This window comes from Vombatus ursinus, unplaced genomic scaffold (assembly GCF_900497805.2).
Source record: "Vombatus ursinus unplaced genomic scaffold, bare-nosed wombat genome assembly UNPS02014794.1, whole genome shotgun sequence".
Classification (NCBI taxonomy): Eukaryota; Metazoa; Chordata; class Mammalia; order Diprotodontia; family Vombatidae; genus Vombatus; species Vombatus ursinus.
In genome coordinates, this window is record NW_020954572.1 from 15,391,779 (window position 1) to 15,416,063 (window position 24,285).

General features: G+C 39.4%; 1 protein-coding gene across 1 annotated transcript in view; it reads left to right on the forward strand.

Moving 5' to 3' along the window:
- NPAS3 (neuronal PAS domain protein 3) overlaps positions 1-24,285 on the forward strand; it is a 1,128,724-nt gene that overhangs the window by 1,080,381 nt on the left and 24,058 nt on the right. Inside the window, exons 8-9 of the mRNA XM_027870104.1 lie at positions 5,724-5,917; positions 10,325-10,431. Coding sequence (XP_027725905.1) covers positions 5,724-5,917; positions 10,325-10,431 — 301 coding nt within the window. The remainder of the gene's footprint in view (positions 1-5,723; positions 5,918-10,324; positions 10,432-24,285) is intronic.

The following is a 24,285-nucleotide window of genomic DNA, read 5'->3' on the forward strand; positions in this document are numbered from 1 at the left end:
GGGCAAATGTTACAGCAGACAGGATCGTGGGCATGATAAGTATTTCACCTTATTCCCGCATGGTTTTGATGTCTTTCCATTAGGTTGCTGTGTTTCAAAAGCTCTTCATTCCACATAGATTAGAACTGATAAGTGTTTGGTAGAGCAACAGCTATTTAAAATGTTTTTCTTTCACTTTTATGGTCAATATTACATCCGGATGAGTGCAGGCAACATTTTTTGTCAATGAAAATGTTGTGATACATTTTATTTGTTGAATTCTCCAAGATATGTTGCTATCTATATTTGCAGTGAAGGTATTTGGCATTTATTGGTTTATGAAAGATAACAGGATCATAGATTTAGAGCTTGAAAGGACCTTAGGGACAGTCTTGTCCAACTCGCTCTTTTACACATGAGTAAACCAAGACAAAAAGGGATTAAGCCACTTTCCCAAGATGACATAGTTAGCAAATGGCAAAGCCGGAATTCGAAGCCAGACCCTCAGACTGCAAACCTTGCACACGTACCACCATACCATGCTGCCTAGAGTGATATAACACGTGAACGGATAAGTATATCAAGAAGAAGGAAAGGGAACAACTACTGGGCTGTGGAAAACATCTCTGGTCAAAAACTGTTAACCTCATAGCCTAGTCGGACACTCTCCCTTACTTGTGAGAAACCTGCAGTTGTGGGGAGGCCACATGACTTAATCCTAAATCGTGTGACTAATTAGTGGCAACCCTGATAGAACAAAACTCCTGTCTTTGGACTTCCAGGCTTGGGCTCTTTCCACCATATCCTACTCAATTAGTTCTTAAAAAAACTTTATGATTTTAGTAGTCCCATTCCTCTCAAAAATGGCACCACCATTTAGGCATAAATACTAATGCAATCTTGTTATCCCTTCACCTGCATAATCTTTTATTGATAGGATTATAGATTTTTGAGCTGGAGAGGACCTGAAGGGTCATGTGGTCTCCATTTTACCGAGGAAAAAACAAAAGCCCAGAGGTCATACAGGAAGTGACATAACAAGGGTTCGAACCCAAGGCTTCTGACTCCATAATCACAAATTTTTTCCTCAGTCCCATGCCTTGTAGGGAATCAGAGTCTGGCCCTGATATTATGTCATCCAAAAAAAAAATCCAAGGAAAAGTGAAAAAAAAATCAACCAGTTATTTAGCTTGCCAAATGTAAACTGTTAGCATTATGAAATTAATTTGAAAAGTAAATGTATGGAAAATCTGACTCACTACATAGCTTTCTCTCATTGCCAGGATGCCTTCTTAAAATGTTTTCCAGTCTGTACTGCTTAAGATGCTTTTGCGTAGAATGCCGAGTGGGGATTTATTTAGCATATCGTTGCTGGGTGTATGTTTTCCCAGACATTCATAGATTTGTGTTTTTCCAGAAAGCTGAATGTTCACGATAAAACGAGACAGATAATGATAAATAAGCATCTATGTAAGCCTAGCTAGAAGGAGGAATGGAGACTATTAGCGCCCCTCCTGTGAAGTTAATCCGGTTTCTTTTAGCTATTTCTTTATTAGTTAATGAGGTCTTGCAAAAATGTGTGTCTGAGATGGTGTTTTAGCATCCTTGCCTCTAGGAACGTCTTCAAATATTCATAAAGTAGCTAGACCGACTGAAGGTGCATTAAGAATGAATTTAGTCAACTTCAAATGTGGGTGGTCGGAAAACTACTGCTGAAATTGACTAAATAATCATTCTCATTGGCATTTCCAGATCATCGGCTCTGGGCACAAATGTAAAATATAGCAGGGGAGAGGTATTATTTAATATAGCTAGAACTCTAAAGTGTAGCTATTTCCAGCTTTGATCCTGCTTCCCAGCGACAAGAATTCAGTTTATGTTTGAAAAACTAAATAATTCAAAGCAAATGGTAATCAAATATAGACTGACTGGCTGACTGGTTTCCACCCAGGGCAGGGTAGCAGTGACCAGATGACTCATACATTCTTCCTACCCCCCAATTTTGGTAACTCATAGCAAGAGAGCAAAGTCAGAGAAGACCCTTAAGTACTTGGTTTTCAGATGTATTCTGACCTTGGGCTCCCCAAAGGCTTCACTAAGTAACATGCTCACCAGAGCTCCTGTTCTATGATATGGTGCATAAAGACAATTACTCCTAGGTCTTCTCATTCTGGAAGGGACTGGCAATTAGGCAGTGGGTGACCCAGGGAGAAAACTGATAGGGAAGAACAAGGTAGCTATATCATCTGTTGTTCCATGTGGTCAGTCCACAACCTGCCCCAGCCCACCCCTATCATCCCTGAGGCAGAGACAAAGAATTGCTCCTCCCCCTCCTTCACACATCTCTCAGACTTCCGGTGGTCCTTAATATGCCTTCTTTTTGACGTCTAGGTCATCTTAGGACATCCATACTAGATGGAGTGCTGATGTGGCAGTCAAGAAGACCAGGATTTGAATTCTGCCCCAGGCATTGACTAGTATGTTAATAACTGGGCCAGTCACAGAGTCTTCTAATTTCTAAAATGAGGGAGTTGGATTTGAAGGCCTCTAAAGTTCCCTTCCAGTTCCAATCTATAATTCTATGAGCCTTAATGTTTATTTTAACCTAATTTGCACATGTATGAACATACTAAAATAGAACATAATAGAATAGAATAATAGATGGAATGTGAGGTTTGAAATCAGAAGACCTGGGTTCAAATTCTACCTTTCACATTTGCTATCTAAATAGGGATGGGAATAGGGACTGGACTTCCGATTTGACTGATACAGACAATTCCCTGGATGAGAAAATTGTCTCTACCAAAATAGGTAGTCACTTTCTTTACAACTTGATAGTCTTAGAGAACTGCCCAGAGGACTGAAAAGTTAAATAACTTATCCAAGGTCATACAGCTAATAGGTGTCTAAAACAGGGTTTGAAGCCATATCTTCCCAGTTCCAAAGCTGGGGCTCTACCCTCTACATAACACTGCCTCTTTTAACTATATAAACAAATCCTATAGATTCTATGTGTCTCAAGTAACTTCATAACTTTCCTCTACTAAAGCACTGATGGGTTGGTGGAGGAGTTCCCACACTGGTAGTCACCCATAGTAATGAAATCACAGCTCCTTCCTGTTAAGTGAATAAAGATGCTAAGAGGGAAGTGGGGCAAAAAAGAGGGAGGAGCATAAAATAAGATTTGCTGGAGTTTTAAACCCTTAGGGGTGGTGTTAGTTATAGCATCTTAGGTGTAGAGCAAGAGGGAATTCAGAAGCGTATAGTATAACTCTTTCATCTTACAGATCAGGAAACTGAGACCCAGGGAGGTTAAGGGACTAGGAAGCAAGTGGTAGGACTAGAGGTTGAGCCAAGATCCTCTAATTTCAAATCCTTCCTTGGAAAGTCTCTTTGTGAGGTACAATCACAGGAAAGGAAGCCAATGCAAGGGTCTGTTCTTGAGTGTGATCTATAAACAAAGAGCTTTGGTCCATAACAGGGGTCCTCAACCTTTGTGGTATCATGTGCCTGTGGAAAGTTATGCAGACTTAGTGACCCATTGTTCCCAGCCCTACTTGTAAATCAGTGTTGAGGGAGGTTCTGTTGGAGGAGGCCTTTCCCAGTCTGCAGCTTTTGTATTTCCTGCTGTTTATTCATTGTCTACACCTCCCTGTGATGTTTGTACCCCGATCTGTTTAACATCATGTATCTGCCTCCTTGGAGAGGAATTGAGATGCAATGGCCCATCTCCTTTTACTTGATGTGGACCTATCCAAATTGTCTTTATCTCATTATAAAAGTTATCAATAAAAACTGGCTCCATTTTGAAACCCTTGCTGATATCCAGTATTGCTACCTTGGCATATTTTAATAAACTCTTTTAATTCTCTTTGCCCTGAGTTTTGCCTCATTAATCAGAATGAAAGCCTGAATAAAGAATTTTCCTTTTAACAGACCCCTAGGGCAGTCTCTTGAAGCCTATAACCCCTTCTCAGAGTAATATTCTAAAATGCAAAGGAAACCAATTATATCAGAAGAGATATCAAAATATTTTTCAAAATAAGTTCATGAACCCCACGTTAAGAACCCAAAGTTTACAAACTCTCACATAAAAATCTTTAGTAGGCATTTAAAATTTTGTTTAAAGTATTTTGGTTGAGAAATAGAATTTATTTTATTCTAGGTATCCTGGCTAAACCTCTAATAAGGTTCTCAAGAGAAGTCAATATGCCATAGTAGAAAAATCAGTATATTTGCTACCAAAAGACCCATTTAATATCTATGTGATCTTGGGCAAATCATTTAACTTTCTAGACCCCAATTTCTCCATCTATAAAATGAGATAAACATTCTTCTCACCTCTTGGCAGAGAGGTGATGGGCATTAGATGCAGAATGAGGCATATGTCATCAGAACCTGACAAGGGTACTGATTTATTTTTGCTTTAAATCTATGTCTTTTATACTTAAGACATAAAAGACATAAAGTTAAGTAACCCTATGCTTATATCCCCACTGTGTGGGGATGTTGAGGTGAGGAGACAAGAAGAGGGTAAAGGTTTACTGGAAAAGAGGGAAAGGTGAAAAGTGACAATCATCTCAAAAAAGAGAATATATTAAAATGCATTCGAGAGTGGGTGGGGGAGAAAGAGAGAGAGAGAGAGAGAGAGAGAGAGAGATCTGTGGAGAAGATCTATGAGAAAGTCTCTTAACCTCAAAGTGCTCTAAAATTACAAGTTACAGATGAGTTGGCAGTCTGCATTGGTGAAAGTTGTTTCTCCACCAGGAGTTCCCCACATGTATGAAATCACAGACCCAAAACTAAAAAGAACAAAAAAGAGACAACATTTTTAACACCCATCCTACCTCATAGTCATGTTGTGAAGATAAGTTGAGATGTTGTATATAATGATATTTTCTAAATTGTAAGCCTCAGTTTCCTCATCTAAAAAATGATCTGGAGAAGGAAATGGCAAACCACTCCAGTATCTTTGCCAAGAACACCCCAAGCGGGGTCATGAAGAATGGGACAAGATTGAAAATGACTAAACAGCAACAACCACAAAAAAGTACTATGCAAACATAATATATTGGTATTAATAATATGATTGTATAATTATGCTAATGATGATACTCTTGCTATAAACAAGTATAACAAAGTCTTTATTCTGTGAAAGAATCACTGAATTGCCACAGGATATACTGTAAGTCCTCCTTGTACCATTTTATTTGGTATCTTTATAAGAAAGATCACATCCTAAATAATGTCATTGGCCATTTTGGTCAATTACAGAGCCCGGCCTCTTGTGATATTAAAAGCTACGTGAGAGCAGGGTCTATGGCATTTCATGTTGACACTCTTTCCCTCCACCCCTCACCCCCAATCAGGTCTGAGTGACCTGTGGGTTAGGGAGGAGGGTAAAGGGAAAGTATTTATTAAGCACCTACTATGCGCCAAGCACTATCCATGACTTCAAGAATTTTATATTATGTATTTCAAGACTAAGCTAATAAACTCCCTAGTTAAACCCTTTTTTTAAAGTCCTGAAAAGCATCAATAGCCCAAAAGATGCTGACTTGGAGACTGTAGGTATAACACCATTTTTCTTTTGTCTCTTGCTGAGAGGACACTTAGGGCCATTATGATAAGATGCAAGCTATTAATTACTGCTCTAAGCCTAATTCTGTGCCTCTCAAATGGAGTACTTTGCATCTGTGTTTTAAGTGGACTGATCCCATCATCTGTCTTGTGTTCTCTTCCAGGTGATTCACATAACAGGCCGGTTACGTCTGAGAGTGTCTTTGTCCCACGGTCGGACAGTCCCCAGCCAAATCATGGGTCTTGTAGTGGTCGCCCATGCTTTGCCCCCTCCTACGATCAATGAAGTCCGGATCGACTGCCACATGTTTGTTACTCGAGTAAATATGGACCTCAATATCATTTACTGTGAAAATAGGTACTTCATTTTTCTTTTCCTTTTTCAGTGTTGTGTGTGTATTCTGTGTGTCTTCTGCCTTGCCTGAAATCTCATTTTCCTATGGAGCATTGATGGAGGTTGTTAATAGCTCTTTGGACTGACACCAAACATGCTTTTTACTTAATACTTACATTAGGGTTCACAATACAATGAAAGAAAAGCACCAGGACCACCTTGCTATAATGGAAACCCTGATTGACTGGGTAGCCAAGGAGAAGTCAGGATGAGGTTTAGGCCCACTGATGAAACAATCTAGTGAAAGGGGTCCTGCTGACATCCCAGCTGGGCCTGTTTCCTGGCTATAATGTGAGGTCTCTGGCCTCTTAACTGTCAACATTTCAGAAGAGCACTTAAGTACATGGAGTACAAATGAGGAAATGAAGGAAGAGAAAGGAAGAAAAGAGGAGAAGGGAATTTGCAAAACTATTAAGTAATACCACATAATCCTGAGTATTTCACTCTTATAAATTAAAAAGATGAGTCATCCCATAAATGAATTGGCATCTTTTCCTCATCACTGAGCTCTTAAAATGAATTTTCAGCCTATAGTTAAAAAGTTTCCTTCTGCCATTTATGGCATTAATGAAAGCAGTGGATACAAAGCTGGCCTCAGAGCTAGGGAGACTTGTTCAAATCCTGCCACTGACTCATACTGGCTGTGTGACCCTGGGCAAATCACTTCTTAGCGCTCTAAACAGTTGTCTAATTCTATAAGTTGTAGACAAGGAGGCCACCTGAATCAGTAGAGTTTCCTTATTTGAGGGTTCCCTATATCAGCAAAATCAGAGGTCCAGTACTTGTTTATATGCTATTAAACTGTAAGGTTAGATGGAATTAGAGAATAGGGTAGTGCAAAGAAATCTTCACCTAAAATCCCCTTTTCAGCCTAATTTGTAAAAGGATGGAGGTCATTATGTGTGAGGGCAGCTAGATGGCACAGTAGGTAGAGTGCCAGGCCTAGAGTCAGGAAGACTCATCTTCCTGAGTTCAGATCTGGTTTCAGATACTCACTAGCTGTGTGACCCTGGGCAAGTCATTTAACCCTGTTTGCCCTCAGTTTCCTCATCTGTAAAATGAGCTGGAGAAGGAAATGGTAACCCACTCCAATATCTTTGCCAAGAAAACCCCAAATGGAGTCATGAAGAGTCAGACATGCCTGAAATGACTGAGCTACAACAGCATCATGTGTTAGTGTCATTGGGACCAGATAGGGTTTTGAAACAGATAGTTGTTTAAAATAAGGTAGTTGCTCTCTCTCTCTCTCTCTCTCTCTCTCTCTCTCTCTCTCTCTCTCTCTTTCTCTCTCTCTCTCTCTTTCTCTGTCTGTCTAGTGTAGCTACCTAGCCATCCTCTAGTGTTGAGTCATCGTTGGCAAGAAGTCAGGACCTAGAACATGGCATCATACATAGTAGGCACCTGATAAATGTTGCTTGAATTGAATTGAACTAAAAATTGAGCACTTTATTTGGAGCCAGAGAAGCTGGATTGCAGTCCCTGCCCAGCTCCTTTACTGCCCATTAGACTCTGGGAAAAGTCTTTAACTCCTCTCAGCCTCAGTTTTCTCAGCTGTAAAATGATTGGATTGGGCTAGATGCCTGACAAGGTCCCTTCCAGCTCAAAATCTGGGATGCTGTGACCCCATGTTTTTTGTGAGCTTGTGTCAGCCAGAACAATGCAACAGAATCTTCTCGCTAAAGATAAAGTGATCAGGAAAAACATCTCTATTTAAAAGGAGATGCATGCCGGATGGCGTATTTGATCATCTGGATATGAGAGATATTAGGCTGAACATAATTGTCAACCCGAAAAGAAGATAAATTGAGTTCAACTCAACATTTATTAAGTATCTACCATATAGAAGGCACTTTGCCAAAGTGTTAAGAATAAACAAAAAAAAAATGCTTTTCTTCTAGAGCTTAAAATGGAATGGCATCTTTCATGGGTTGATATTTTATTTTTTCTTTAATTTTAGAGGCAGATAGGTGGCTCAGCAGATAGAGCACTGGGCCTGGAATCAGGAAGACTTGAGTTTAAACCTTGCCTCACACAATTACTAGCTGTGTGACCTTGGGCAAGTCATTTAATCTGTTTTCCTATGAGGCAACTAGGTTACTCAATGGATAGAGTGCTGGGCCTGGAATCAGGAAAACCTAAGTTCAAATCCAGTCTAAGATATTTATTCACTGTGTTGACCCTTGGTAAGTAACTTCGCTTCTGCCTGCCTCAGTTTGTTCAGCTATAAGATGAGGATAATAATTGCACCTACCTGATAAGGTTATTGTGAGATAAAATGAGATATTTGTAAAGTGTTTTTGCAAACTTTGAAGCAGTATGTAAAAACTAGCAATTAAATAATTAAAACAACCCTCACAGAATTTTTTAATAATAAAAACTGAAGTTTCTATATCACTCACAAGGTTGTTGTGTGGAGCAAATGATATAATATTTTTAATATGCTTAACATAGTGCCTGGCACATAGTAGGCACCTAATAAATGCTTGCCCCCTCTATTAGCTTATAATTATTGCTTTAAAGTTGTAGTTTATTCCAAAATTTGAATTTATCATTCTTATTTTATAACATTGCCTATGCTTGACCCCATGCAAAGCAGTTATTAAACTTTGGAATTATTTGGAGATCTAGATCTGGAAAGGATGTCAAAGGCCATCTAGACCTCCTTGCTTTACAGATTAGGAGACTGAGATATAGGGAAGAAAAGTGACTTCCCTGAGATCAAACACTAAGTAAGATTTGATTGGGGGAGGGGGGTTGGCAATCTGACTCCCAAACCAGTGCTTTCTCTGCCAAACCAAATTGCAACTCTTGGAATATCAAGGAAATTTCAAAGAACCCACCATGCATTTTTCTTAAATAGCACTCTGGTTCCCTCCCCTGCAGGAAGAGGAAGTAGCCTGTGCTGAAAAAATATCCTAATTGTTTTGGTAAAATTCCCACCTACCCTAAAATACCACTTTTCAGCTCTGGACCCATAGAGCATCAAAAAGTTATCCCTTTTTTTTTAAACCAGTCTTACTTTGGCCAAGAATTCTATTTTAGTCAAAGCACATTTTTGAATGGCTAGATATTGTGTAAGCCATTGAGAAGATAATGTGTATGTGTGTACATACATACATATGTATACATACATACACATGTATGTGTGTACATGCACATATACACACACATACACATATATATGTACATGTGTGTGTATAATCCAGCATTCATGAGTGTCCCAGCTTAGGGAACAGTCCAGGACCACTTAACTGTAAAATAAATAGTGTCATTGACTTCTCAAACCATCTCCACTTGTAAAAGAGTCCATTCACATTTGAACAGATATATATAAAGTTATAGTAAACCTGGTCAAAATCTTCCTTGAATATCTGAATAAATAGGCTTTATTCCTTTAAAAAAAAAAAGCATGAAGATGAGAAGGGGAACAGAGGGGAGGGAATCAACAAACAAGACCATTTTAGATTTTGGGTCTGAGGAACAGAATCTGATCCTGGGGGTTATAGGGAAGGACGGAACATTTTGAAATGTCTGTGTAGACCAGACAGGTTCCCCCAACATGTTTTTCAATTTTGGTTATATTCTTCTGTACTCCTGCCCAAGGACATTGACATCTGGACAATCAGTGGCAGTGCCTTACACACACATACTGTAGAACCCAGGCCAAGAAAAGAAGCAAAAATGGCTTAAAACTTTCTATGTGGAATCAACCACAAAGTCCCAGTTCAAAGGGCCAGGAGTGAAAGCTGAGTTCCCAAATGACTCAGACTAAAAAAGATAACACCCCCAGGCATCTGTATGTCTCAGCATTTAAATTACATCCCTTGAAATGTCAATTTGGACTTTGTGCCAAGAAACGTTTGGGAGCTCTTTTTCATGAAAATACCCAATAGAAGACCAATCTGTTTAAATGAAAGGTGTCTCTAATCATTTGGTAAAAACATAACATGTTTTTATTTTATTATGTAACCTTGAATTATCTTGGCCTTTAATGAGGATTTTTTGCATTGTTGTTGAAGCTGTCTAATTTCATGGAATTATGTTGACTAAATGGACGGTCTACCAGCCCCCCTCCCAAAAAAAAATGCTGCTTCATCATACTTCCAAATTATTAAAACACATAAACTTACTCCAGTACATTTCCCATTTTGTAAAACGCAAATGTCCATTATATTTTAAACAAGCAATCTTATCTCTGCAGATTTCTCCCTCCAATAAATAGGTGCAACTTCCATAGATACATATGCTTGGTGTAATGAGAAATGTTTTGGTGGACTTCTCTTTCTAAGTCATTGATGGTTCCTATATTTCTCATCCTTTCTAAATTATAGCCTCTGTGTATGTGTGTGTGTGTGTGTGTTTTCTCTGCAGGATTAGTGATTACATGGATCTGACCCCTGTAGATATTGTAGGGAAGAGATGTTACCACTTCATTCACGCCGAAGATGTGGAAGGAATCAGGCACAGTCACTTAGACTGTAAGTACCTCCTTTATGTCAAAATAACCTGGTCCAGTGCTTTCATCTTGCTCTTAAAATGTTTGGTTTCAGTCCTCATTTTTTTCCTTTATCCTATTGGCGAGGCCTTTTCTCCAAAAGAGAAGCCAGTGATCTCTCCAGATGTAAAAGGTGTGAACACTTTTGCCTCTCTCAAAATTTAATCGAAAATGGAGTCTGAGGACCATAGGACTTGGGTTTCCAGATGCTTACTCCAAGCAGAGTAGCTAGGGGGGGCAGTGGATAGAGTGCCAGGCCTGAAGTCAAGAAGATTCATCTTCCTCAGTTCAAATCCAGCTTCAGACACCAAGTCACTCAGCCCTGTTTGCCTCAGTTTCCTCATCTGTAAAATGAGTGGAGAAGGAAATGGCAAACTACTCCAGTGTCTTTGCCAAGAAAACCCCAGATGGGGTCATGAAAGTTGGATATGACTGAAACAGCTCAATGACAACAACGAACAATAAACTCCAAGTGGCCTAGACAATGAAAGGGGCCTCTCCCTGGGGAGGCTGGTGATGTTCACCCTTCCAGCTTCTGCGCTCGCAACCTCAGCTCCAAACATGCTTGGGGAAAGAGGGAGGGAGGCAAAGAAGCTAAAAATCCAAATAGATGAGAACCACATAAAAATCCCTGCTTATCTTGCATTTAAGGGGGGGGGGGGGGCCAGGGAGAGACAGCCGAAGGAGTAGCTCGTAGCATATCAAAGTGTTTCCTTTGTCCTTCCCCAGTTACAGCCGTGCTCAACTGCACTGTCTGTTCACTTTGTTTCTGGAGAGGGGATTATTCAGATTAACAGACACCTCCATCCCCCTTCTCCTGGGGGGGGTAGAAACCAATCTCAGCTCTTTGAATCTGATTCCAAGATCTTGACCCTGAGATTGAACTTTCTGGCACGTGAGATAGCTGAGCATATGAGCAAGGCAGAACCAACTGTGTGAGAGCAGTAACCTACTCAAAGTGGTTCACAGGCGGTTTTCCTGGGTCTCTGTTGAACGTTGGCTGTGCAGATGCACTGCGAGCCATTGGGAAAGGATCCCCAGAGCCTCAGAAGGCCAAGGGTCAGTGACTTCACAGTCCTTAAGGGAACCTGGGATTTCCATTCCCCCCAACCCCTACCAACATGGAGAAAGGGGGGCGCCTTTCTGCCCTTTTGGGGGCTCTTATTAAAAATCTAAACTCATACTATCAGTCATATATCTCAAAGTCCCCTTTAGATCTCCTAATTCATATCTGGAGTTGTAAATGGATTTTGGGGGTGACAAAATAAACTGGGAATAAAAAAAATTCATTTAGTAAAAGCCAACAAAATAGACAGTACCTGTGTGCTTTTGTTAAGGGAAATTGAGTTAAATGGTTTTTTTTCTTTCTTTTTCAATTGCTTCCCTGAAACCCATTTATGAAACATGAGATTTTAAACCCTGAAAAGCACACAAAAGATTCGATAAACTGACACCCCCTTTCCTTAAAAAAAACCCACGAAACTGGTGGAAAGAGGATTGGTCTTAAAGTCAGAATGGTCTAGATTAAAGTACTGCATGCTAGCTCTGTGACTATGGGAAAGTCATTTTAACTTCTCAGTGCCCTTAGGAACTCTCTAAAACTATAAGTTCCACACTGGTGGTTATACACAGTGATGATCTCGTTAAGGCCAAAACATCCCCTCACCACCGCCCTCCACCCCACCTCCAAATGCAACCATCTTATCTATCTTTAACAGTATTAGGTGTGGATATGGCTGGGTGAAGTATTAGATAGAGTGTTGGAATTGGTGTCAGGAAGATCCAGATTCAAATCCTGCCTCAGATACTTACTGACTCTGGTCACAACCTCTGAGTTTCAATTTTCTCATCTCTAAAATGGGAATAATAATAGCACTTACCTCACAAGATTGCTGTGAGGATGGAATGAGATAACATTTTTAAAGTTTTGCAAACTTTAAAGTGTTACAGAAATACTAGCTGCTATTATGATTACTATAGTAGTAAACATAGGACCAAGTTCACTGTGTGAAGCTCTCTGTGGAAGTGCTTCTCTGTGCAAATAGTTCCCCTTTGTATGATTACCTTTCCTCAGAGTCTCTTCTTAGCCCTGAGCAGGTCAGTGACTTAGAGAATACATTTGCTCCTTAGAATGAATTTGCTTCTTAGGTGGCATGTATCACCCAAGTATATGTCTCCTCAATTAACTGGAAAAAAAATCAATGATGCTCTCTGAGAAGAAACATTGGGTACTCTGTAGCTGAGGTTCAAGACAGAAGGACCTTTGGAGGAAAGCATGAATATACTTTTGGATAAGTGTAGGCCGGCTGCTTGGAAAATATTGTACTATCTCTCTGGGATTTGATTTACACCTATAGCACAATTCCTCAGGAACAGTGAACCAGGGCAGTTCATTTCTTCCCATGAGGCAAAAGTTCTCCAACAAATATGTTGGATTCTTTTCTCCCAAATCTATTTTTATCTCATTTCCATCAGTCGAAGTAATCTGAGATTTGTAAAAAATAAACAATCATTCCATTCCTGGTGGTCCCTATTGCCTGATTTTTCTGGGTGTCATGCTTCCTAACACACACAAAAGTCTGCTTTCAAATTTTGTGTCTCTTCATTATTTCTTTTGGTTACGATTTGGAAAGGAAATTCCTGTTGTCATCCAAGCTCTTGTTTGTGATTTTGCCTGCTTGCAATGATTGAGCTCACCCTTTTAAATCATACACGCAACTTCTAATTTTGGGTTCTTTTAATAACCTTAAACACATTAAAAACAAATAGAATGAGTTGATAATTCCAAACAGTAAAATACACTTCACGTATTTAGCTATCATGCTGTGGAATAACTCCGCAATGTCAAGTATCACACAATTAGTAAAACTGTAGGGGGAAAAAAGAAGTGTTTTGATCCTGAGGAATTTTGATCCTAATCAGATTGAAATTTCCACGCTCTTGTAGTGTTTAATATCTTCAATCACAAAAAAATCAAACTGATTCCAATGTCGAGGGTTTTTTTTGCGTTCTGTGACTGAAATAAAATGCTAAAATATACAGATGCATCTAATTTTTGTACAATAAACATTAACATCATTATAAAATAAGATGAAGTCTAAATGTGTGTGGTGGAATGACTGATGTTTACCTAATTCTTGAGCCAAAGCCAGCCTGGTAACAAAATGACAGGATATGTAATAGGTGTTGGTATATAAGCAAGGGAAAGAAAAGGCAGAAGAGTAGGGATTTAATACAGCATCCAGCTTGTCCTAAAGCCTAGGCTATCACTAGGAGATGTCTCACTGGTGTCCTCCTAGCAGGAGAAGGTCGTGGTGGCAGAGAAGCAGTTCAGAAATGCGATAGAATTCTAATCAAGGGGATTTTAAAAATCTATGGACAATTCAGGATTTCTTCCTTGAGCTTTTGGCACAATTCCTGAATTTTATTCATGAAAGGAAAGTTTTAGCCATTTGATAACAGTCCTGATGTTTTGATGACTTAGTGCCCTTCCTGTCATCCATGAAGGAGTTAAAATCACCTGCTGTTTTTTATGAATGAAAGGATGACTGGGCAGTCTTTGGGGATGTATTTACTCATAACATAGGCATATGGAAATCCATTACATGAAATCTTCTGAATTGGTCATTATGCTAACCACTGGGTCAGAAGACTAGAGTAGGGAGAGAGGTTGGTAAGAATAGAGCAATAGAAAGGAATCTCAGCTACAGGAGATCTTCAGATAATTCTGAAAAACTGCACCAGGACACCAGAATGGTTATTCATTAGCTTAACACAACTGTTCCCAGGGCTCTCATTCCATGAAGTAGAAAAGTTCCCAGAAGTCACATCCCAAGTCAACTTTACCTCCCTTCATCCATTCTACAAGCATTTAGCAAATGCCCTCTGTATTCCAGGCACTGTGCTAGGTCTTGGCGATACAAAGATACAAAGGTATGTTGAACTGCTGGAACTTTTCAAGGCTTCATGCTGATGGTTTTGAGAACTTTTTCATAACAGGCCCTCATATTTTTGTAGTTCCTCTTTCCCTCTTACCCTGAAATCATTTAATTGAACCTTCCAACATCCTTGGTCTTTCAGGTGACAATAACTCTGATGATTAGATGAGAGGTTTTTTTTTCAATTGATTGGGGAGTTTCCTTTATTTCTGACTAGATAACTGGATCCACTGGACTGCATGGGGTTCATGGGATTCATGGAGCTCAAAATGCTGGGCTGAACCTTTCCCAAGTCTGAAATAAATTCTAGTAATGTGGTTGACTGGTGAATCTCTGGGGCCTTGGTTCTCTGGTGGTACCTCCTTGTTCTAGCTAGAAAAGTGAGCTTGGTACGTGGCCAAGGGGAACTTCATAGAAATCATGTTATCAAGAGAAAGTCAAGCTCTTGAATTAGAAATCCTCCTCCTGGGACCTGGTGACCAATTCCCCCTTTCCTTCTGCCAACATCTTACTGAATCTTTGAGATAGACTGGCAAATCATAAAATAAAAACAAGCTTTGCTTCTCCTTTTCTGCTTGTTTTGGGTAGGGGTCAAATAGCCTTGCATTGTTCACAAAGTTCTTAATACATCAAGTCAGGAATGACCGTCTGAGTCTAAGAAAGAGTGGACAAAGAGAACTTTACCCCTCTGTTTAATGCTTTTAGCCATCAACAGCCACGTCCTCTAGAGTGCAAAGACTTCTAGAGGTTAGGAGCCACAAAGAGGGATGGTGGGGGAAAGGGTACATGGCAGCAGTTGTCCCTTTCTAGAAATAATTACAGAGAGGGAAACTATGGAATGATTGTCTTAGATTGAGAAAGAAAAACGCAATTAGGTCATGTATTTGGGTGATATTGGAAAGAGTGGCCTCCCTCACACATCTTTGAAGGTGCTGAACACTTAGGCTACTATAGTTCCCATTTCGTAATTAAAATTTTCAATGTTTTTCTACAAATATACAGCAATAGAGTATAATGCATCCTATGCAGTTTTGCATCAATAACCCCTATACTTTGCTCCTAGTGATGCTTCTTTGCCAAATGCAATCCAACTGTTTAATGCAGCACTAATTAGTCTATCCCCATTCCAGTCTGTAGGCACTCCATTGTAATTCTTTCCAGCTCATTTTTTTTCCACCCCAGAGCATCAATCAAAGTAAGTGCCCTGCCTGCCTAAGTAACAGAAGATGTCCTCCATGCATTTGTCATATGCCACAAAAACAAAGAGAGAATTTAATTGTTGATTTTGGTATATTCAGTTGTCCCTCAGAGCAAATGAAAACTGCAAGAAAAGGAAAAGGAGGAAAAAGGAAAGTTTGGTGGATGAGCCAAATGCAGCCTCCAAAGGGAATATTTTGCTGCTCATAGCTTTTCTTCTAAGCTGGGTCTTCAGAGCCTTCTTAACTGCATGGTCACTTGCTGGATTTTTTGACCAAAGCAAATTAGTCATCCCACTTCTTCCCCATGAATATTAAAAATCCCATGATAGAAAAAATATGTAATTGCAACCAAACCTTGCTTTCTTCAGTAGCCAGGCAGCTTCATTTTGTTCCTTTCATTAACTAAAAAGGCTCTCGTTTGGAGGTAATGTTGGGCTGTGTTTTTATGCAGAAATGAATTGATATTCTATTTGTTTGTTTGCAAATATGCTTTGTGCTTTGCTAATATTAGGGCAGGAAGAACAGAGATAAGGAAAATTGCTTTTAGTCCTTTGTGAGTATTCTGTGGCAGGCCTAACTCAGACCAGCCCAGTGATTCAGGGTCAGGGTTAAAATGCAGTGAGATACTAGTGAATGAAAAAATGAAAAAAAAAAAACCAATGAAAACAATTTTCCTTATAATGATTAAGGATACAATTCCAAATGTTCAAAAGGTTGACTCAGCATGCCAAAGTAGCCTTGAGAAAACTCTAAACTTAGTGGTACACTAGAAGAGGAGCTAAATAAAAATTTTTAAAAAGACAAAAACAGCATAAACATCCTCTTAAAAGTACAAACTGTGTAATGGAGTCATTATGTCAGGAGCAGTTCAGAGTAATTCTCCTGTAACAAAAATGACAATGATGACTTAGAGTAGCACCACGAATGAAAACTTCGGATGAAGGTCTGGGTCATTTCTAGCTAAGAGGTCACAGGACTCTTGTATGCCATCTGCCCCAGGGACTGAATGTTCTCTAGCCCATAGCCATAACCTCCTATAGCTGAGAGCCCCATCAGGGGAATGGTCCTAAATTTTGATCCCTTTAGAAGTCTCTGCTGAGAGGCTATTAACTTCTTCTGTGTGGTTCAGATACAGATTCCCTATTACTTCATCCAGGAAATCAACTTTACCACCAAGGCAGTTAAAGGATTCCCTTTCTTCCAGGAGAATTCCCATTCATCATAATTATGAAAAAACAATTTTGTCTTCCTCCATTTTATTAAAAAAAAAAACACCATCCAATAATTCTTTTCCTTGGTCTCTCACCTCAACTCAGGGGAAAAGAAATCTACCAATAAAGGGGGACGTGAACCATCTCTTATAGAACCAACCAAGGAGACAGAAACCTCAAGGCCTGAGAAACTTAACACAGGGAATCGAATAAGGAAGGGTAAACTGGGACTATGTGCAAATGTAGTTAGTTCATCCTTAGAAGTTGACACTTCCTGGAGGCTGAATCCAAGAATTCATTGGACCAGGGGATCCCTCCTCCTACTTCTCGGAATAGTGCTAATTTTTCAAAGACATATCGTCTGGAAGATAAAATACTCAACCTCAATAATTAGGGATGTCATGGTAAAATTGCTACTTTAAAAGTTTATTCCAGCATTCAACCATACCACCTTCTCAAAAAATAGAAGATGAAAGACCCGGTAAGTATGATGATGAGGAGCCTAATTTCAGAACTTTGCAATAAAATGGGTTGTCTCATTAAAATCAGTGGTAGAGGGGATGGCCAATAAGAAATAAGGATATGTTCTGTAAGCTCTATGATAAGGGCTGCCATGGTGGTGGATTTAATGGAACTAGAATCCTATATCCTAAATAAGTATCAACTACAGTAAGGGCAAACACTTGGCCCTGGGATAGAGGAAGGGAGCCAGTATAAGCAATTTGCCAGTCAGAGACAGATTGAGAACCAAATGGGATCATACCATAGTGATCTTTTAAAGGTGCATACTCAAGTTGACATGAGGCTCACCATTGAGCAGAATTCCATGTATCATCCTCATCTGAGGGAATCATATGGTCTTGTACCTCCACAACATAGCATCATGGCCCCTGTGTCCAATTTGATGATGGACCCAGTCCCCAATTTCTACTCGATCACAAAGGCATTCTCCACAGGGCAATGAGAATTCCTTTAAAACCTCTCATACCAATTCCAATTCTAATATCAATTCAGTTTTCATGCCTAAGCATCAAGGAAGCCAGATGGACCCCCCCCCATCCCTTAAAGGACCAGCCCAGACTATGTAAAAGAGGTGCCACCTGTTTTACATCAGTAAGCTTCTATGCCCTACAGCAGGGTGTCAACAAACTATGGGCCCTCCTGCTATTTTTGTATAACCTGCTGCAAGAAAAGAATGGTTTTTTTACATTTTTAAATTCAATAAAACTTTATTCTAACATGGAAAAACCATTCTGAGCTCCCAGGGCTATACAAAAACAAGAATAGGTCCGAATCAGGTTACAGTTTGCCCCCCACCCCCCGCTCTACAGCACTATTAGCAAAAAGTTAAATTAGCTTAATACCACTGTACAACATTAAAAATATTTTGTTCTTCAGTCATTTCAGTCATGTCTGACTCTTCCTGACCTGATTTGGGGTTTTCTTAGCAAAGATACTGAAGTGGTTTGCCATTTCCTTCTCTAGCTCATTTTACAGATAAGGAAATTGAGGCAAACAGGGTTAAGTGACTCACTCAGAGTCACATAGTAAGTGTCTGAGACCACATTTGAACACAAGGAAGATGAATCTTCCCGACTCCAGGCATACGTACTGATAATTCACATTTGCATACCTTTATTTGGTTAATGGTTCTCCAAGCACTTTCCTGTCAGTAGCCCTGGGATGTAAGTAGTACAGACATTATACCCATTTCACAGATGAGGAAGTTGAAGCTCTGAAAGTTAAAGTGAGTTTTCGTGGTCACACAGCTAATGAATTTCTACTATCTTTGTCGATGTAAAAGTCTGCCCGTGGCAAACTCACAGACTTAAGATGCAGGAGCCAAATGTTGTAGGTCAGGCATATCTCCTTCCATTGCTTCATTTAATATAATGGTGTTATTATAGTTAGAAATTTGACAGGGGTCATTTATGATTCCAAATGGTTTCTTTCCCAGAGAGTGTTATCTAAAGTGCATTCACACCTGGAGAGGAGAGAGTGAACTCTTAAGTCCTTGGACATAGAGGTGCTTCATTACAATTCCATTTGAATACATTCAACCAACACTTAGGTAATGACAAAAAGGCTTTTTGAGTATTTCAAGTCAATACTCAAATTCAGCTGAGCAAGGTGAAGAGAATGATCTAGTTCATGGCAGATTAAACCTTTTAATAGCAATGACCCAAAAAGTTATGAGCAAAGGAGCATAGGCTCATAGATCATGGAGAAAGTTAACAAAAGTAAATCTTAGCTGGCACTCATCTGGATTAACATGTAAAGGAGTTTTGTTTTTATTGTCTTGTCATTTAAGATTTACACGTATAGCTACAAGAAGGAGTTTAGCAACAACAATAACAATAATAATAATAGCTAATATTTAAACAGCACTTACTGTGTGTCAGGCTCTGTGCTAAGCACTTTAGAATTATCTCACAACAACTCTGAGAGGTAATTACTATTATTATCCCCTATTAACAGAAAAGAAAACTGAGACTGAGTGGTTTGCCCTTGGTCACACAGCTAGGAAGTGTCTGGGGTCGCATTTGAACTCTGGTCTTGTTGATGCCAGGACCTGTGCTCTGTCCACTGCACCACTTAATATTGTGGAGAATGTACTGGACTTGGCAGTCAGGAAACCCAGTTTCAAACCAATTCTGCCTCTGGCTCTCTGACTGAGTAAATAAGTAAGTTCAGAGCCTGGAAAGGGACAAAAAATCTCCTCTGAGAAGTATCAGAACAAAATGTAAAAACCATCTTCATTTTGATCAAATGGTGATGTCCATGGGATTACCTTTCAGCTAAATGAAGAACTTAGTAAAAGGTGGGTTTTGTTTTATTATGCTATTCAAATAGTTTTAGTTTTTCCATGGTAAATTCTCCTCTGACTGTAGCATTTATCCTTGGACTTGATGCATTAGGATACAATTCTGATATATGTTGTCTGAAGCTTTATTATTTGCCTTTGTCTTCCCAATCAATCAGTAGTTTCGTACTATTTTCTTAAAATCCTGCCTGATATTTTGGGATGAGGGGGAAAGAAGGAGCCTTCTGCTATTATCAGACAACACTGAACAGAAAAAAATAGAGAAGGAAATTTATTTTTAAAATATTTCTAAATTATCATATATTTCCCCTGTAACATATATAAATGAAATGGTGCTAGGCGGAAAGTCATGTGAGAAAGATCTGGTGATTTTAGTGTAATGCAAGCTCAGTATGAGACAATTACGTTTTATATGGCAGCCAAAAAAAGTGACCTTAGGCTATATTAATAGAAGCATAGTGTTAAGAACAAGAGAGGAGAGAATTTATCTCATCGTACTCTGCCCTCTTCAGACTATGTCCATAGTACTGTGTCTGCTTCTGGGCACCATATTTTAGGAAAGACATTGACAACATAAGGAGCAGCATGGTATAGTAGAAAGTGAAGTGGTTTTAAAGTCAGAGGACTTTAGGTTCAAATCCCAATTCTGATATTTATGACTTGCATGACATTGGGTAAATCACTTAATCTATCTGGGCCTCAGTTTCCTCAGCTATATATAAGAGGGCATTCTTTTCAGACTTAGGTAACATTGCTGATTTATAGGCGCAACAACCAAAACAAACGTAAGACTTAGATATGAAAAACATTAGGAGAGACAGAGACAATGCACTTACAGTGGGCAAAGATAGCGTCAGTTCTTTTTACCCATGTCATATGTGACCAACAGGAGAACTTTGGAATAATTAATTTAGAAATTCTGAACCTCACAACTGTTATGATTATCTTACAAATGTATGTTACCTGACTGTGGCCAAACTAACAAAGATAAAGATTTGGCACGATGTTAGTAATCACCGTAAGTTAGAGTGAGGTCTCTCAGTGAGGTGATCCAGCTCTAAGTCAGGAAGATTGGTCAAAGACAAAAAAACTTCAGGGCCTGGTGACATAGAGGCTATAATCTCTCTTCCCTGCCACCTGCTTCCTAAGTTCTGGAAACCCCTCAGAGCCCATTCAACAGAACGGAACTAAAGGAACTTCTACAATACCAGGCTGAGGGTTCTGCTCTTTATGAAATAGCAAAACATTACCCTAACAGTGAAGAAGTAATCTTGAGTTCTACAACAGGAATGGCAAGGCCCAGGAGGGGCAGACCATCCCCACAATATCAGAGAGGCCTGGCCCAGAAGGTAAGCAGCCCAGCCTAGAAGCACAGCAACCTCCCATTAGATTGTGAGCTCTTTGAGAGCATAGACTGACTCCTGCTTCTTTTTGTATCCCTACCACTGGCACGTAGTAGGAGTTTAAAGAATACTTATTGACTGACTGACTGACTGAGTGACAATCCAATGCAGTTTATTTTAACAACAGAGCCACCCATTCTCGGTGAAACTTTGTGAAGACATTCATTCAGTAAAGGAAAAAAACACATTAAGGCCTACAGCTACAGGGTGGAAAAGTGCCCTAGCCATATGATTTCCCTATACATGTGCCTCACTACCATGGTAGTTTAAATTTGTTCCCACTCTCTCTAATGTACTCTCTAGTGTGTTGTTAGGAGAGTGCACCCCATGTGTATAGGTGGAATGGTGTGTGATTATTATTCTTGCTTTGCCTTCTGAGTAAACACTTTTATTAAGAGGTAACTGAGTCAATTGACTGACTTGTTTTTTTGGAAAGCACATTGGTAGGAACTTAGAAGCTACAGTGCTAAGAGAGTAGCAACCCACCAGGATTATCTACCCACTCCAGAGTCCTCAAATTAGTTATAGCAATCACTCATCCTAGGACCCCAGCCTGCTAGCATTGGTACAAATTGGGGAAGTGAATTAATGGTGGGGTGGGGGGAGCAAAGATGTGAAATGAGAGACTAATGGCTCTTCTCTCTCTCAATCTATGAGACTGTCAACTAGAATAAGCCTAATTGAGGGATTCTTTAAATCATGTAAGGACTGGTTATAAGAAGAAAGGATGAGAATACTTTAAAGGGTGGGCATCACAGCAAACTTTACAATATTTAAAAGGTTCTCTTGCAGAACAAAGATTAATTAGATTTATTGTGCTTGCCCCCAGAGGGCAGAGCAATGGGGGCAAGAAGAGCAATAGGTGATAGTTAAACAAAGTCATATTTTTGCTCCATAGAAGAAAGAAATTCTTAATGAACAGAACTATCCAAAGGGCAGAATTGGCCACCTCATGAGTAAATTAATCCCTAGAGGTCTTCAAGAAGTGGTTGGGCAGTCACTTGTCAAGGATGTTGTGGAGGAGAGGCTTTACTTATGAGTTTGGACTAAATGACCTCTGATATTTCTTCAGAATCCAAAGTCCCATAATTCTGTGACCTCCCCACCAATCAACTCTAAAACCCTTGTAACTGAGTGTCCACTGTACCTCATATATTTGATACATACTTTAAACTGGAATGAGACAAAAGGAACTTTTCTTTTAACAATATTTCTTAATGGCTGTGTATCATCCTCCTTATGACACAAAAGGCCTCAAACTTTGGTTCTCATAATTTTGCTTTGTTTTTAAATTATCCTTATAGGCATGAGGTTGAAGTAATACATTTTCCATACTTTTTATTTTGTCAACCTAAAAATAAATTCATAGATAAAAGAGGATCAGATGCTGTCCCTCTTGAACCTCCTTCTACTGGAGTAGATAGGCAATTCATATGTAATTTATAGTCTTAGAGAGTTGCTTGTGGTGCTGAGAGGTTGTTACTTGACAAGGATCACATAACTAAGAGGAATGAGAGGCAGCAGCTGAACCCAGGCCTTCTGGACTCTAAGACTCTGTCCACTAGTCATGCTTCCTCTCAGTGGTTAAATCTTTTTACTGGTCCATAATCTCTCTAACTTCCTATGTTTTAAGGTATGAGAATAGTAACCTTAACTTATATTTTTTTAGAGGAAACTACGTGGATTTCAATATATATATATATAAATATATATATATATATACACACACACACACACACACATAGACACACATACACGTATATGTATATACTTGTACATATATACACATTTGCGTGCACATACATACATATACATACATGCATACATATATACACATGCATGCACGTATACATATATATCCATCCATATACATACACATATGTGTGTATCAAAAACAGTATGGCTTAATAGACAAAATACTGGGATTGGATATTGGGGTAAGAAGGACTTAGATTAAAATCCCACTTCTGACACGTACTAGTTATGTGAACTTGGGCAAATCATCGTACCTCAATAAGCCTTGGTCTCCTCACCAATAAAATGAGGACTTGGGGGCAGCTAGGTGGCACAGTGGATAGAGCACCGGCCCTGAAGTCAGGAGGACCTGAGTTCAAATCTGGCCTCAGACCAAACACTTGACACTTACTAGCTGTGTGACCCTGGGCAAATCACTTAACCCCCATTGCCTAAAAAAAAGTAAAATAAAATAAAATAAAACGAGGGCTTGGACTAGATGATTTCTAAGGTACCCTGCAGTTCCATGTCTATGATCCTTTAATCCCATGAGAGACCTGTTTGGGAGCAACATTAATGTTATTAAGATCTCCATTAAGACAGTACCACAACTATCAATTCACTTGGTACCTTCTTCCTTATCCTACTCCCAAACTATCTAAACCTCTCTGTTACTAATAACTCTAAGAGGAAAGTGAAAAACTAAATTGTTGGCCCCTTTCCCTCATCCCCAATCAGACTTCCTGCCACTAAGTCCATTGCATCATAATTTCCTGTTACTTCTCTCAATAGCTCCCTAAATTCCCTTTATTTCTTCCTGTTCCTCTTGCTTACATTGCATCCTGGGCCCCGTAGAACACAGGAAATTCAGTGATTAGGTCAACAGCTAATGTGTTTTATTGTTTACTGGACTCTTTTTTGGTGCTTGAGGTGGGGAGGGCATTATAACCTATCATCAGGTTTGTGGGAGAGATCTCATATTGACATTGGTCTTACTTGGGGTTTTCAATAAATACCCTTATTTTTTTGAGCTAATTGTTTCTTCTGACTGACTAGAAATAAAGTAAATATACTCAGTAGGGGCTCATAAGCTATAGCGTTAGTACTGCAACGCTTAACCTACCTTAAGCCAGGGGTGGTCATCCTCTGGGGTATTCAACCTAATAGTAAGTGAGAATGGGAGTGGAGGGTTAACCCAAATGGATGCTATACTTTGGGTGATAGTTTTGCCAATAAGTTTCATAGCATTATAAGCTTAGAGCTGGAAAGAAGCTTAGAGATCATTCCATCCAGCTCCATCTTTTTTCAGAGGAGGAGAGTAAGGATAAAAGAGGTAAAGGAACTAGCCTACAGATAGGAAACAGCAGAGCTGTGGTTTGTGCCTAGGTCCTTTGACTTCAAACCCAGTGCTCTTTCCACTAAGAACCATCCTGCATTGATTAATTTGGCTAAATCTAAAATAGGTGACCTTTATATGGCAGAAAGAATTGTGGAAGCTAAAAAAAAAAAATGATCTGCCATTAGCTTT